General features: G+C 33.3%; 1 protein-coding gene across 1 annotated transcript in view; it reads left to right on the plus strand.

The window, feature by feature from the left end:
- Nucleotides 1-15,896, plus strand: part of PSME4 (proteasome activator subunit 4) — a 129,718-nt gene that overhangs the window by 41,317 nt on the left and 72,505 nt on the right. The window contains exons 4-12 of the mRNA XM_042782717.1: nucleotides 1,348-1,413; nucleotides 3,761-3,805; nucleotides 5,227-5,376; nucleotides 6,604-6,667; nucleotides 7,592-7,666; nucleotides 9,290-9,412; nucleotides 11,295-11,387; nucleotides 12,093-12,358; nucleotides 15,444-15,630. Of these exons, the coding sequence (XP_042638651.1) occupies nucleotides 1,348-1,413; nucleotides 3,761-3,805; nucleotides 5,227-5,376; nucleotides 6,604-6,667; nucleotides 7,592-7,666; nucleotides 9,290-9,412; nucleotides 11,295-11,387; nucleotides 12,093-12,358; nucleotides 15,444-15,630 (1,069 nt within the window). The remainder of the gene's footprint in view (nucleotides 1-1,347; nucleotides 1,414-3,760; nucleotides 3,806-5,226; nucleotides 5,377-6,603; nucleotides 6,668-7,591; nucleotides 7,667-9,289; nucleotides 9,413-11,294; nucleotides 11,388-12,092; nucleotides 12,359-15,443; nucleotides 15,631-15,896) is intronic.

Consider the following 15,896-nt stretch of genomic DNA (forward strand, 5'->3'; position numbering starts at 1 on the left):
TCGCCAGTTCTTTCATTGCAGCTTTGACTTCTTCCTTCATTACCATTGGTTCTAGATCATATGCCACTTCCTGAAATGGATGAAGATTGATCAGTTCTTTTTGGTACAGTGACTCTGTGTATTCCTGCCATCCTCTCTTGATGTTTCCTGCATCATTCAATATTTTGCCCGTAGAATGTATAGGACAGAGCAAAACTGCCCTGTAGGCTTTCCAAGCTGTAAATCTTTATGGAAGTAGACATCACATCTTTCTTATATGAAGTGGCTGGTGGGTTGGAACCGTCAGTCTTTTGGTGAGCAGCCGAAAGTTTTAACCACTGCGCTACCAGAATTTCTTGCACTAAAGGAAGGCTAAATAAGAAGTACATCGTGTATCAGTTCCAACTTAGCTCTTGATTCAACTTAAAGATACACTTAGGAATGGATCTCCTTTGCAACCAGGGATTGCATGTATGTCATTTGCTATACATTTCTGGTTTAGAAGTGAATTTTGTCTTGATATGTAGGATCAAGAAAGCAGGAGACATAAACCTTTAGGTTTATATAAGTTACCTCAGTAATTGGAGCCCAAGGCTTTCATCAGTCCTGTTTGTACTACACATTTGGCACTTACTTTATTAATATCATTATAAGAAAATTGAGGCCCAGAGAGGAAAGTTCACACAGTCCTTGTTTGAAACTGAGACAAAAATCTCACTTTTCTGATATTTTGTCATGATAAATAAGGTTGTAGTTGTGGGTATTTTGATGTGATTTCCTACTTTATAAACTAACAGCAGAGGCAGTAATAGATGTAAAGAATTCAGCACGAAATTTCAGTTCTTAAAGCAATTGAAAATACACTTTAGTATGTTTTTGCCCTGATATGAAATAACATTTACAGTTAACATTTCTCATGCTTGATTCTGTGCCAGATAACTACTTTCCATGTATTACCTCATTAAATTTTCTTGTAACAGCCATGTGAGGGGTAGGTATTATTAGTCTCATATAGAGGGAAAAACTGAGGCTATACTATTACACTACGTAAGTGATACTATTAGATAGCAGTGCTGTTATTTAAATCCAGATCTGATTCTAAGCCAATTCTACAAACCCTTACATGCTGTCCTATGGCTTTCTTTCAGCTTAACATGTCTTTTCTGAAAAGGAAATAGAGTATAAGAAAACTCATCCACAAAGATTAATCCCTCTGTAGATCACTTTTGATAAAAAAAAAATAGTGTTTTGAATTATTAATTTCCAACAGCTGGAAAAGTTTGTAGTGATTATTTCACTCCCTCTAAAAATTTGTGAAATAAAGTCTAGTAGCATCTAGCGTTAACCTTTTATTTTATTTTTAAACAGAAACATTGTTCCCTTCATCTTGAGAGATTACAAGAATCACAAAAGGTCAATTTACAGATATCACAGGTTAGAGAGATTGTACCCTTTTTTGGATAAAGAGCATAAATCCAATGGTTCAGGCCTTATATATAAGGTTGGGATTATAACTGACTTTATTTAGATGAACTAGATGACTCAATTTTAAAACCGTCACTGTTTTTCATTACCAGTTAGTGTGTACTCAAGTTATCTTCACTTCATCCCTGATTCTCACCTTGTCTTTTATCCCTTTAGTTAGCCCAGAGATGGCAATAAGGTCCTCATTCATTCAGAAGTAAAATAGCAGTCAGGGATGGGATGAGATTTAGGAATGCAAAGATGATAGAGTTGTGTAGCAGACACATTAGTTACTAAAATGTAGTTTAAAAATACATCAAAATTTCCTACTTCATTTAGTCTTCAGTGGACAGTGTTGGTGCCTGATCTAAATTTCTTTCATCCCCTTTAGAAGTTATGTGTTTCTGTCCCACATATCCTAGTTCTCTAATGAATGAAGTGACAGCCAACAATTATTATATTTAGCCTCCTGTTCCTCTGAATAGAGGTTACTAGAAAAACTATGTATTTATGCAGTCTTAATGATTTGTTTTCTGGAATAATTTTTTACATTACTTGAAAGTTTGGTGGTAGATAGGAAAGTTCTCAGTGGAAACAGCGGGGTTTCTGCGTGGTATTCTCTCTGTTACAAAATAAAATAATTGTACAGTTAACATGAACACAAAATATAAGGAACTGGCAAAATTTATGTATCCTCTGCTTATTTTCTTAAATAGACAGTTTGCCATTTTAGAATTACCTTTTCAAAGTCTGCATTTAAGTCAATCCATTGTTTAATATGAAACAACATGGCTGGCTGTGAATTTTGCCTTTTAATACTATGATTTGTATCTTAAGAGGTTCTTAAACTAAAAGAAGATCCAGACATCTCTGTTCTTTGTTGCCCTGATAGAAAATGTGTATTGAATAAATAAATAAATATAAATATGTATAAGTATATATGGATATATAGCCCTGTTACAAGTACTTTGGAAATGCCCAGAAGTATAAAAATACGGTTGTGGTTTTCAGGGATTAATTTAAATGAAGTTGGAAAGAAGCTTGTGCTTTTTTACAGGGCAGATTTAGATATTCTCTAAACTAAATTTTTATTTTTGAATTGCTTAACATTTTTGAGAAAGTGTCACTTCTCTGGTAATCAGAGAAAATACTCTGTTACATTTTAGATGTCAGATTGATCTGATGAATTGTAGCCTAGTGTTCTCTGGGTGCTTTTGATGTGAAAGAGTATTCCTAGTACTCCAAGTAATGAGATACCTGTTTTCTGTCTTGGTTCCACAGTTGATTACTTGTGCTGAGTTTGCTTTGTGTTATTGCTTGGAATTTCTTCACAGATTAGTGGTTAAGCTTTCAGAGAATTTGGATAAATTTCTGGACTTAAGAATTTCAAGGAGCTTAATGAAAAAGTGTCAGGTGGAAACACTGAAAATTACCCCATCCTTCCATAGTTTTTTTCTTTTGAGATTTGAGGGCTTGCTTTAAATGTATACATCACATTGTAAGTAGTGACAAATGTATTTTAAAATTCCAGTTTAGAATTACCTAACGCAGTTTTGTTTTTGTTCATTTATATTTGCCCTCTTTTGACTGTGGTCTAGTTAGCTTTGTAAATATTCCATTCTGGTCATTTGTGTTTAAACTATTACACGTTGACCTTTTCATTAAAACAGAAATGACACTTCTTTATAATCAATTATAAATTCATATTTAAAATTTTACGTTGCTCTCATGTATTAACTTGATGCTTTTACAAGTATGAAAATACGTTGAAGTAGTTGGTCAAAATACCTGTTGCTCATTTTGTTAAAAATTGTTGCTGTCAATCGAGGTACCTTGAAGGATTACAGAACTGTCATAAGTTAGTTACAGAAGACAGATTTCTGGAGATTGCTTAATAAAACACACCAGATTTTGGTATGTCTACTGTTTGAATTTTAATGTAAAAGCACTTTAATAAAAATTAGTCTTTGAAGTTTTAAGCTATTGAGAATACGTCTAGATAATGTCAATAAATGTGGTTTTATTGCTGCCTGCTTTGTACAGGTTGAAAATGATTTGCCTCTTCCTAATTGTTAATATTTTTTCCCCCTTTATTTAGCTCATAGCAGAGAAATCCTCATAGCAGGGTAAGGGAAGGGTAGATTAAGGAGTTTGGGTAGTTAACCTTGCAGTTCTGCCTGTCTGAAAGAGAAGGATTAGTTGCATGTTCACAGATAATATCTAAATATATGAACATATCTTAGAGGTACTTATTAATTGAATTATATGTATTCTTAAAATACTGTAATCTAATTTATCAAATGGCTTCCCCCCCCAGTTCTGTAGAAAATGTTCTCAAAACACTCGTGAAAAGCTGCCGACCGTAAGTAGCTTCTCAATTTATAAAGACAATTGTTGTTTCTGTGGCTTTTTTTCATCTTTAATATGCTCAGAAGAGGAAATTTAAAGGTATAAAGAGTTTTTGACATTGTTAGTCACTGAACATAAGTAATTTCAAAATTCTTGAACTGAATTCTTTTGGACAGAAAGCCTTAATATGCATTGAGTTTATAAATTTTTGTTTGTTTTTATAATATAAATCAGCTATTTAATAAACCAAATATTTATTGTTTATTTACTGTGCTACTCAGTCTTAGGCAAATGTATTTTTAGGTTATAAGATCTCACCCTTTTAAGAAGATTAAGATCTAAGCTGAGTCACATGCCATCAATGAGCAGTGTCATATTGTGCTAAGCAGTTACTATCTTTGGGCTTGTGTTATCACCATGGTTATTACGTAATTCATAGAACTCCAAGTTTTCAGTTTGAATTTTTGGACTGATAGTGATTTTAATTGAGTTGGAAAATATTAGGAAGGGAAATTTATATATGAGATCCTCAAAGAGTGAAACATACTCATTTTTTTCTTTTAAATTTTAACCTATGGCACAATGACCTGGTATATAAAAACTTGGAGAACTCAACAGAGATCCTATTAGAAACTATAAAAAAAGAGAGAAGTATACATTAATTTTAATTAACAAGTACATAAAGATATATATAGGATTAATAATATATGTAATTCAATCCTAAAAGTAGATTTGAAAGGATTTCCTAACTTTTTGGGTCATATCCAAATCAGAATTTCTTATATGCTATTTGTTTTTTAAAAATCCTGTAAGTACACCATAGGCATGGGTCCACCTTGTCCATTTACCTCAGTTTATATGTGTATGTATATACCACAGGTTTTAATTTTATATATCTCTCCCGGGAACACATCTGCCTTTTTCATAGAATTGAAAGATTATTTAAAGCCCAATAGCCTCTAATCTACACGAGGACTCTGTGGACAAGTAGGTTACATGGTTTGTCCAAAGGTGCCTAGAGATTCCTGAGCTGATGCTCTCTTTTCTTACTTTACTGATTATCTATTTCTTTAATAGGCTAGATTCTGCATGATGAGATTTTTTTTTCCTATTGCTATTACATAGCACCAAACAAACAAAGACTTTGTGTGGGATTTGAGTACTTTTATATTTTATCCGAGTTTTATCAGTTTGAAAACATTTGCTATATGAGTAATTTTAAGTGTAACAGATAATTGACCTTACTCTAAATGTGACAGGTGTTTATATTAGTGTTCTAAAAATAAATTTTTTGTAGGCTGCTTAACATTTGTATTTGTAGTGTGTGGTGTATCTTGTGAAATCTATCCCCTCTCCCCCTTTTTGTCAGTCATATATTTCTGTCATAAAGTTGTTAGCCAATTACCAGATACAATGAAAACCTTCTTTTATTAGGTATTTTCCAGCAGATGCCACTGCAGAGATGCTAGAAGAATGGCGGCCTTTAATGTGTCCTTTCGATGTAACAATGCAAAAGGCCATCACTTATTTTGAAATATTTCTTCCTACCTCCCTTCCTCCAGAACTTCATCATAAAGGTTTTAAGTAAGTGTGTGTGAATATATATCTTAAGGAGTTCTAGAATATGGCAGGAAATACAGATGCACAAAGTAGTAAAGCAATAATAAACTTTAAAATGTTACAGATTTAGTTATTATATTTATTATACTTCTGTGTGAAGTATAAAACAATTAAAACAAGATTGTAAATACTTGTATGCCAAGCCAGATAAGATAGAGGTTTTAAGTTAAACAGGAAAAGAGAGAATAATGAAAACTGAAAATAATATCAGTAAATAAGCAGTAATAGAGATGTTAAAGATGTTAATTTGCATAAGTTTAGGAGAAGGAAAAGTGTTTTCCTAAAACTTGGTTTTAGCCCTCATCATATGTAGTTCTGTTTTTACATTTTTATACTCTCTGTATGTTTCATGTTCTAGTCTATCTACTCTTTTTAAGCATGTTTGTTTGTTTTTGTTTTCCTTTTTCCTGGATGATGGGAGGCATATAGTAAATCCTACAATAATAGTATAGCTCCTATCAAAATATATAGAATGTACCTTTATGGAAAAAAGGCAAAATAATAATGGTTATCTCTGTGTTGTGGGCTTATACTTAGTTTTTACCCCCCCCCCCATGTTTTCTGTAGTAAGATGGTCAATCTTTTATGATTTTTTTTTAATATATCCATGTTTATTTAATTTAAAAATTCTAAATACTTTAATGTCCTTGACATTTATAAAAATTAGTGGTATTCCAACATTTCTGCCCCTATGTTTTCTTCTGTTTCTTTAATTTAGGATAATTTCTCTATAATTTAATTGTACTTAGAACTTTGTGGCTCATTATTTCTTTTGTGGAACATTTGCCTATAGTATTAGTTAATGAGAATAATTATTGATTGGCTTATTAAAGGAAAAAGTAAGGAAGAGTTGCAAAACAAATAGTACTGGGAAAACAATAAAGGTGAAAGAGGAGTGGGGGAGATGGATAAGCTTATAAACAGGTATTAGATGGGGTAGACAATAAATATTTAACAATGAAGTAGAAATCTGATAGATAAAATTCCTTCTTTAGCATAAATAAATTGAAAGAAGAATTTTCAGACAAGAAGTACTTCTTTTCTCCATTAACTTTATAACTTTCAGTATTTTTTCTAGGTTATATAGTTATCAGTAAGAATAGTAGATTTTTTAAAAATATAAAGGATACTTGGCTTTGAATCATTTTCTAGAAATCACTTGCTATTCATAACAACATTTTTCTTCTTCAGACTTTGGCTTGATGAATTAATTGGCCTTTGGGTTTCAGTGCAAAATCTCCCACAGTGGGAGGGGGTGAGTATCTCTCTCATTCTTTTTAGTTTGGAAATAAATGTATCAGATCATTTGGTAAGTACCTTCAGTTCCTAAGATTGGTTGTTAACATTGTTGTGACCAATTCTTTTTCGTTTTATTTACTGTATTCTAATAGAAGTACACATTTCATTTATATTGATTTTGTCAATACTACCCCAAAAAAGAAAGAAAGAGAGAGAGAGAGAGAGAGAGAAAGAAGAAAGAAAGAAGGAAAGAACAAATTCACTGTCATTGAGCTGATTCCAACTCATAGTGACCCCCTCCCTTTTGGGTTTCCAAGGTGGTAAATTTTTACAGAAGTAGATTGCCCCATCTTCCTTCTGCAGACTGGCTGGTAGGTATGAACTGCCAGCCTTCTGGTTAGCAGTCAAATGCTTTAGGCACTGTATCACCAGAGCTCCTTTTATTGTCAATATCCAGAAGTATACATACGTATTATGAAATATAAGCCCTTATTTTCTTCCTTTTGTACACATCAGCTTGGTGCCGAACACTTTCTTTTGGATTAAAGTTTCTGTTTCTGTTTGTATTATAGATTTTTGGGTCGTGTCCTTTTTTTAGAAGTATTGAAAGTGCAATTGATTTTAAATAAATGATGTGGGTCTGACTTTAAATTTGGGAAGTTTTAAGAACTAAGTCATAAACCACATATTAAGCTGCATAGATTATTATTGAAAAGAACAAACAAATAAGAGCTGTAACTATGATGCTTAAAAACTGAGTCATACACATTGTGAAGAGTGTAACCAATGGCACTGATCTGTACATGTTGAAATTGTTGAACAGTTATCTATTTTGTTGTGTATCTTTTCACCAAAAAGAAAAAAATAAACTCTGAGTCATAGCAAAGCACCAAACATCAAATGTATTTATTTAACTTTTTCTCTTTTTGTTTACTTTCAGCAACTAGTCAATCTCTTTGCTCGATTGGCTACAGATAATATAGGGTACATAGATTGGGATCCATATGTACCAAAGGTAATATACCACTACTGATAGCAACTTTATGTTATTCAGGAGAAATGTGTTTTATATGCTGATTTCAAATACCACTCTAAATATTTTTTGACTGCTAGTAAAAACCTACATAAAAAAATAATTTATAGGGATGGGTCGTTTATTTATAATTTATGTATTTTTAAAATTTTTATTGTGATTTGGATGAAAGTTTACAGAGCCAATTCATTTTCCATACAGCAGTTCTTATAGGTTGTTTATTTTTAAAAAGCAATTAGGTCATATCAAGCAAGGCATCATAAATGTCAGATTACATATATGTATATACATATGTATGTATATGTATTATGTATATTGAACATGAATATAAGTTAGAGTGAGTGATTTGGAAAAGTATTGAATATATTTTTCAGTATTTTATGCATTTATACTTTGTAATAATTTTGTGTATTGTAGTTGATTGTAATTCTAGGGTAACCCCCAGTTTTCAGATCACATTATGCATTTTTGTAGAGTAAATAAAGCTAAAGCTTATCTAGGTACAAGACTTTGCCTCTTTGGTATTGTTTCACTTGCAGCAGAGTCACCTATAGTTTAGCAGGGCTGGGGTACAGCAGAAGGCAATTGCTTGTGCTGTCTTCCTCTGCTGTTAGCTGTTAAAAACTAAGCGAGGAGAGAAGTATAGGCAGACCCTAGGTTATGAACATCTGACTTACAATTTCTATTTGTCCTTTTAATGTTACAAAAATCTCCCCTCACTTTGACACAGTTGACACAGCAAATTCTTCATCATAATCACCTTCACTTGCTATATAAGCAGCTTTTAAACCTTTGAAAAGGCACTAAAGTAAGGCTAAATAGGAACTATATGCACCTGGTTTGATGTACGTACGAGTTCTTAAAGACACACTTAGGGCTGGATCACCCGGGGACTGCATGTAATTTTCCCCACCTTCAGGCCTGTCTATCTCTTAGTAATGACACTTAAAATACACATCTAATTGTGTTAAAATACAATTATTAAATGACAGATTAAGATATAAATTGTTAGTGGAAAAAGTCAAGTCATTATTAAAATTTTGAGAAGAAAATTAATGTTAGAAAGGACGTTGTTCTCAGGTTGGTGCTATTGTAGATCCTTAAGTGAGTACAGATGAACAATGGCTTTATGTGCATTTAGAGAGGCAAGAAGTAGTCAGTATTTTCATATTTATTACAGAATTTACATTGATATTTTTGTGTTTATTGAAACTGCATTTTGTATGATTTTGTTTACATGGATGCAGCTGCTTCATATCTACATGCCTAGAACCTCAGAGTGTCATAGAATTTGTGTATTTATAGATACATATATAACCAAAAAAACTAAATTCACTGCCGTCGAGTTAGATCCAACTCACAGCGACCCCTTTTTGGGTTTCCGAGGCAATATCACTATGGAAGTAGATTGCCCAACCTTCCAGTAGCTGGTGGATTTGAACTGCCAGCCTTCTGGTTAGCAGTCAAATGCCTTAGGCAGTATGTCTGAAAAATGAATGTATCTGATAACACTAATACACAGTACTAAATTATTTAAGGAAAGAGTTATTTGATACCTGTAACTGTTTATTCTTAATTCTTTTTTCATTTTTTTCCTTTTTAAAGATATTTACGAGAATTCTGAGAAGCTTGAACCTCCCAGTGGGAAGCAGTCAAGTATTAGTTCCAAGGTTTTTAACGAATGCTTATGATATAGGACATGCTGTAATATGGATTACTGCCATGATGGTTTGTAATACATTCTATTTATATTATGTAGTTCATCTGAATTTTATGTTAGCCATTAATAAAAAAATCTGTATACTAAATCCATTTTACTGACTTTGTCCCTTGATTCTTAGATGTTTTCTGATATGGTAAGCTTATGTTTACCAGATCCAGAATGTGTAATTACAAATTTCCTTACTCAAAAAACCTTAAAAACAGCCAAAATTTTAGTTATCTAACAGTTTTCGTAAATCAGGAACCAGATCCAGAGACAAGGACTTTTTATCAAATTGATGATAATAAAAGTGAGGATAGAACTCAGTGTTACATATATTTGCTCAGTAACTCAATTTCTCATTCATAGTTAATGTTCACATAAGGTATTATACTCAACACGAAGCTTATTACCAAAATAATGTTATGAATGGAGATGTATAAAGGATCCTTGTATCACCATCACTGAAGGAAAGTAAAAATATATCCACAAGTTTAGGTTTCAGTGTCGTCCGTCCAATAAGAATACTAGAACAACTTTACGCTATAATTTTTTGAATTACCATTAATATAGTGCTTTTGCAGCTGTTTCTTCTCGCATTAGTCTGTTTCATATTAGTGTGTTTTCTGTGGAAAGGCAGAATGGTGGTTAGCAAGTTTAGCTATTAAATTTAAGATAAAAGAAAGCGACAAATGTAAGTTTTTGCCATTTCATTGTTAAATGGAAGGAAAATCTCATTTTCTAATATTCAACGGGAACAAAAACATTAGCTGTTTACTACATTATATAAACTCGTTCTTTGTGCGCTCAGAATTAGATAGTGATTTGGAAAAGTGATGTGAATTAATTTTGCTGTTCTTTCCCACCCACTTGTTTTCACTGGCAGTTTCATTTTGTATTAAATGTGAAAGTGACTGTAAAATCAATGATTTTAATTATTATTTTAAAGATTTAAAAATTTTGTTGGTATTTTGCTATCTAATTTTTATGGTCTCTGAATGACTGCCCTTTCTAGATAGAGTTGCTAGATTAAGAATCATGAACATGGATTTCATGTCAGCAGGAAGACATATTCCTAATGTAACTTGACATTCTATCTTTGGTCTGTGTTGTTTCTTGAAATAAGATCGTGGTGAGACAGATACAAGGTTTCAAGGCCCAGTTGTAGTCCTTTACTCTGGGCTGTTCAACCTGATAAGCTGAAAGCTACATTTTTCCCTAGTTTTCTCCCAGGTTATGTTTTTTGTTTAATCATTTTAAATGTTTGGAAGTTTGGAAGTAACCCTGAAATATTTGAATGTAAATAGGTAAATTTGCCCTCCATTTCATGCAATAGAAAATTCTCTTGAGTCATTTAAGAGATTTTGTATGCCTAATGTTACCACTCTTGGTTATTTTTAAGATTATAATTTAGTGGCAAATTTTAGTATTCAAGTATTTTGACAACAAAACAGTAAAATACACTGCTAATCCAAGTTTAAATCTTTTTAATTTTCTAATTTGGTTTAAGTGTTAAAAAAAAAAAAAGCTCATTGGTGTCGAGTTGGATCTGACTCATAGTGACTCCTCTTTGGGTTTCCGAGGCTGTACTACTATAAAAGTAGATTGCCCAATCTTCCTTCCAAGGAGTACCTGGTGGGTTTGAACTGCCAGCCTTCTGGTTAGCAGTCAAAATGCCTTAGGTATTACCCCACCAGAACTCCTTTGGTAGATGCTCTTATTTTTAGTTGAATATTTTGAATTGATTTGGATAAATTCTATTTAGTTGATATTTGTCAGCAGGATGAATATGAACGAATTTAGAGATTCATATGTAGGCATGAGCCTGTTAACCTCCTCTGTTTTAAAGAATGTCACTGCTGATATAAATGTGTTGTTTTTTTTTTTTTTTTTTTTTAATCTGGACAGGGTGGACCAAGTAAGCTAGTGCAAAAACACCTGGCTGGTTTGTTTAACAGCATCACATCTTTTTACCATCCTTCAAATAATGGGCGCTGGCTTGTAAGTATGTTACTGACATAAAGATTCATAATTAAGTAAAGATGAAGGCTCTTACCAACTTATAATTTTTCTGTCTTTCATAAAAGTATGTATAAGTGATTAAGTTCAGAGTAAATTAATTTATTCTGAGAATATACAGAAATAAATATTAGTCTCTTAACAAAAGTGCTACAAAAGCATGTTTTCAGTTAGTGTTTGAGGGTAAGCTTTGTTTTTTTTCCTTAAGTTTCCAGGCTAAATGGCTTTTCAAATAATGGAAGATTTATGTGGTGTTAAAAACACTTATAAAGCAGAAATTTGAAACTCATTTATTTTCAGTAATTGATTGATAAAGGTGTTTTGTTGTATTGAGTTATGCTGTGCAGGTGTTTATTGTAAAATAATAAGAACTATTATTTTTAAAATCTTTCCTTGGGAGGAAGGAGCTCTGGTAGCACAATGCCTAAGGCATCTGACTGCTAACCAGGAGTTGGTGGTTCAAACCATCAGCCACTCTGTGGAAGTAAGACTGGGCAATATACTTTCGTAAAGATTTACTGCCTCAGAAACCGGTGGGGGTTGCTATAAGTTGGAATCAACTTGATGGCAGTGGGTTAGGTTTGGTTTTTTTTTTTTTTTTTGGTTCCTTGGAGGATAGAGAGGAACCGTGAATGTCTATGTGGGAAAGTAGAGCCTACCTACAACTTTTTGCTTCTTTCTCCTCAGAACAAGTTAATGAAACTACTTCAGAGGTTGCCAAACAGTGTTGTTAGAAGATTGCATCGTGAAAGATACAAGAAGCCTTCTTGGTTAACTCCAGTGCCTGATAGCCATAAGCTTACTGATCAAGATGTTACAGACTTTGTACAATGCATTATACAGCCTGTCCTCTTGGCTATGTTCAGCAAAACTGGTAGTCTAGAAGCAGCCCAGGCTCTGCAGAATCTTGCACTTATGAGACCTGAGTTGGTAATACCCCCTGTACTTGAAAGGTAAGTGTAGCTTTACATGTTTTGTTGAAGATGTAGCAATTCTATTTTTCTGTTCCCTCTGGTGCTCTGTTTTGCTTGGTTCTCTTTTTTTTCTCTGTGGCTGACAGTTTGCTATTTTAGTGCTTACTCCTGTTCTAGAGGAAAAGTGAGACATTTTAACTTCATGCTTGGTAACTTGATAAAGGTTTATGGGGGAGAAAAGAACATTGAAATGAATTGGATTATAAAATAAGTATTTTGGATTATTTGTACGATGCAGTTATCCACATTCTTTGCTTATAAATTAAGATCTAGCTGTTTGATTTTTTTATCTAAATAAAGGTATAGCTAAATAATTGAGTACATAGCTGTTGTTGTTGTTGTTATGTGCCGTCGAGTCGGCCCCAACTCATAGCGACCCCTCCTTGGGTTTCCGAGGCAGTTATCACTACGGAAGTAGGTTTGCCCAACCTTCCTTCCGAGGAGTGGCTGGTGGGTTTGAACCGCCAGCCATCTGGTTAGCAGGCAAGTGTCTTAGCCACTATGCTACCAGAGCTCCCGAGTACATAGCAGTAAATAAAAAATGATTTTTTATTTCAATTATTTCATAGTATTAAAGAAATTTTTTTTTTTCTCAGGTTTATTGTTTTCATGGTGTAAATTTTTTTGTATTCCTTTTGTTCTCTATGTTGGAACAGTAATAAAATAGTCCTTTATTTGCCTGGTCACTATCACAGTATAGACCTACTGTGCTTCTCAAAAGAGAGCTACTCAATTCTTTTTAAGTGTTCAAGAGACGGTTACTTAAGCTTTCGGTTATACATTATGAGTCTTTAATTTAACTTGCCCTGCTTCTGAACTTGAGCCTTTTGGTTTTTCTTTAAATGTATTTGTCAAAAGGTAGATACAGAATGGTAGTTTTTAGAGCCCAGAAGGATCTGGTAATTAATTTGAATTCCTTAAAGCTCAGATTTGTCCTAAGTCCTTAGAGGCAGAATTCAGAACATAGCCTATTTTCTGACTGGTTATTGAGCTCTAGTAGTACAGAGGTTAAGGCATTTGGCTGCTAACCAGAAGGTTGGCAGCTCGAACCCACCAGGCATTCCTTGGGAGAAAGATGTTAAAATATACAGCCTGGAGACCCTATAGGGCAGTTCTACTCTGTCCTAATAAGTAGGAATTGATTCAGTGACAGTGGGTTTGTTTTTTTTGGTTTATTGTGACAAGGGTAAATTCTTACTGGTCATATTTACTTGGGGAAGTATACCCTGTTAAAGACCTTGGTAAAAATTAGGCTTATTTCTCAATTACCTATAAGTTTTCAGTTGCTTATGCTGTCTTTCCCTGTCCTTATTGCCAAAAATATTCAAGTTAATTTTGATATCACATTCCCAGCCTGTGCATATCTTTAAGGCACTGAAGCTCTTCCATCACAGAGCCTAATCAGAAAATGTAGGGGGGAAGACAGTTTTTCCTTTGTATACTTTGTATACTCCTTGGTATTGATATCCATTGGTAACAGTAAATAGGAGTTGATGGCAAGTCTCATGCCAATCCCTGGCTCTCCTGTTACTCTCTTAAGGAAGCACTTCAGCTATGTGTATGTTAAAATTTTGAAATTTGGGGTATTCTGCTTTATTTCTGTGTTTTTCAACTGATTAATTGTGATTAGTGACATAAGTGTTTAGTAGAGAGTACAAAGCTCATAAATACAAATACATATTTCCATCACAGTTTTCTTTAGTCCTCATTTTTAAGACAAATTTAATATCAACATATTGATGTATGCTTGGTCAAGATAAATATTTTATTGACAAAATTGACTGACATTTTTTGAGTTTCATCTAGTTGTTATTCTGTGGTGTTCAGAAGTAGCATGACAGCTGTTTTTTTTAAAAAAAAAAAAAAACTCACTGCAGCATCAAATCTTTTCCAACTCACAGCAACTCCCATTGGGTTTCCAAGGTGGTAAATTTTTATGGAAACAGAGTCCCTTATCTTTCTTCTGTGAAGCAGTGGGTTCCAACCCCCTTTGGTTAGTAGCCAAATGCTTTAACCATTGCACCATGAGAGCTCCTTAAAAAGTAAAAAGTAGGAAAAAAAATTAAACACTTTGTTTTACATCTCCTAAAGACAGCTTCTGTTAAAGATTGGGTGAGTTTTCTCTATCTTTTAAAATAAGTATAAGCTGGTTTGTTGTTTGTTTTGTTTTGTTTATTTTAGGTATAAATCTTGCTTTTTTCCCCCAACTTACTATCTATTGAAACTGCCTTTATTATTTACCTTCTCTGTATAAGTAACATTTTAAATGACTGCATAGAGTTTAATGGTCTGCTTTTGTTTCAGTTTATGTAACCATTTTTTAATATTGTTAAACATTTAGGTTGTTTCTGTGTTTTTTTTCTTTTATTATTATAATGCTTGTACATTCATAAAACTTTTTCCTTTTAGATTTGCTAACCCCACTCCCCTATAGGCTGGAGTCTGAATGTTTTTGGTTCCTACATACTTAGTGATCAAATATTACATTTGTGAAAAGTGGAGAAATTATAACTTATTATTTCTGAAATCTAATAGTCACTGACTGTTAGATTAGATGCAGTCCCCTGAAGTGTAAAACCAGTTTGGATTTGGACAAGTATGACATGGAGTACAAGAGCTCTGGTGGCATAGTAGTTAAGACATTTGCCTACTAACCGAAAGACAAAGGTTTGAAGCCACCAGCTGCTCCACAGAAGAAGGGTGAGACAGTCTGCTTCCATAAAGATTTACAGCCTTAAAAACTCAGTGGGAGTCGATATGAGTTGTAACTTGAGTTTGTGTTTGTTTCTTTTTGTTGATATGGGGTAAGATGGCTGACATAATGCAAAATTGTTGGAATTTGCATGGAGGGGAAGTGGCAGGAGGTTAAGGAAGCATAATCTTTGTACTTTCCCCTTACTTAGGTAATTCTTTTAACTTTAACAGTAGATTTTCACTCCAGGTAGTACTCTGTTAATTATAAACCTTTAAGCTCAAATGCAGTTTATAAACATATATTTAATGTATTATGTATGTTTATCTGTGATAACCATAAATTTTAAAAAATTCTATTTTCAACTTGTAGAACATATCCAGCACTAGAGACGTTAACAGAACCTCACCAGCTCACAGCTACTTTAAGTTGTGTGATTGGCGTAGCCCGCAGTTTGGTATCTGGGGGCAAATGGTTTCCTGAAGGTCCAACACACATGCTACCTCTGTTGATGAGAGCATTGCCTGGGGTGGATCCGAATGACTTCAGTAAATGCATGGTGAGCTTATTTGTGGTTCTCATATGTTTAAGTTATAATTGTGTAATAGTCATCTTTTACATTTTCAAATACATTATTTTACACAAATGTATATGATGCTGTATGTTCTTTTTGCAAATCGCATAACCCCATCATGCATCGGTTTCCTATGTGTTATGGTACTCTTTAGAACATAGCTGCAAAACCTGTTAATGGTCACAGAAAAGTATCTATAGATAAGTAAGTTTAGATCTCTGGGCACTTGATTTATGTAATATCTTTCCTAC

This window comes from Orycteropus afer, unplaced genomic scaffold, assembly GCF_000298275.1.
Source record: "Orycteropus afer afer isolate SDZICR_OR568_19922 unplaced genomic scaffold, OryAfe1.0 scaffold00424, whole genome shotgun sequence".
Classification (NCBI taxonomy): domain Eukaryota; kingdom Metazoa; phylum Chordata; class Mammalia; order Tubulidentata; family Orycteropodidae; genus Orycteropus; species Orycteropus afer.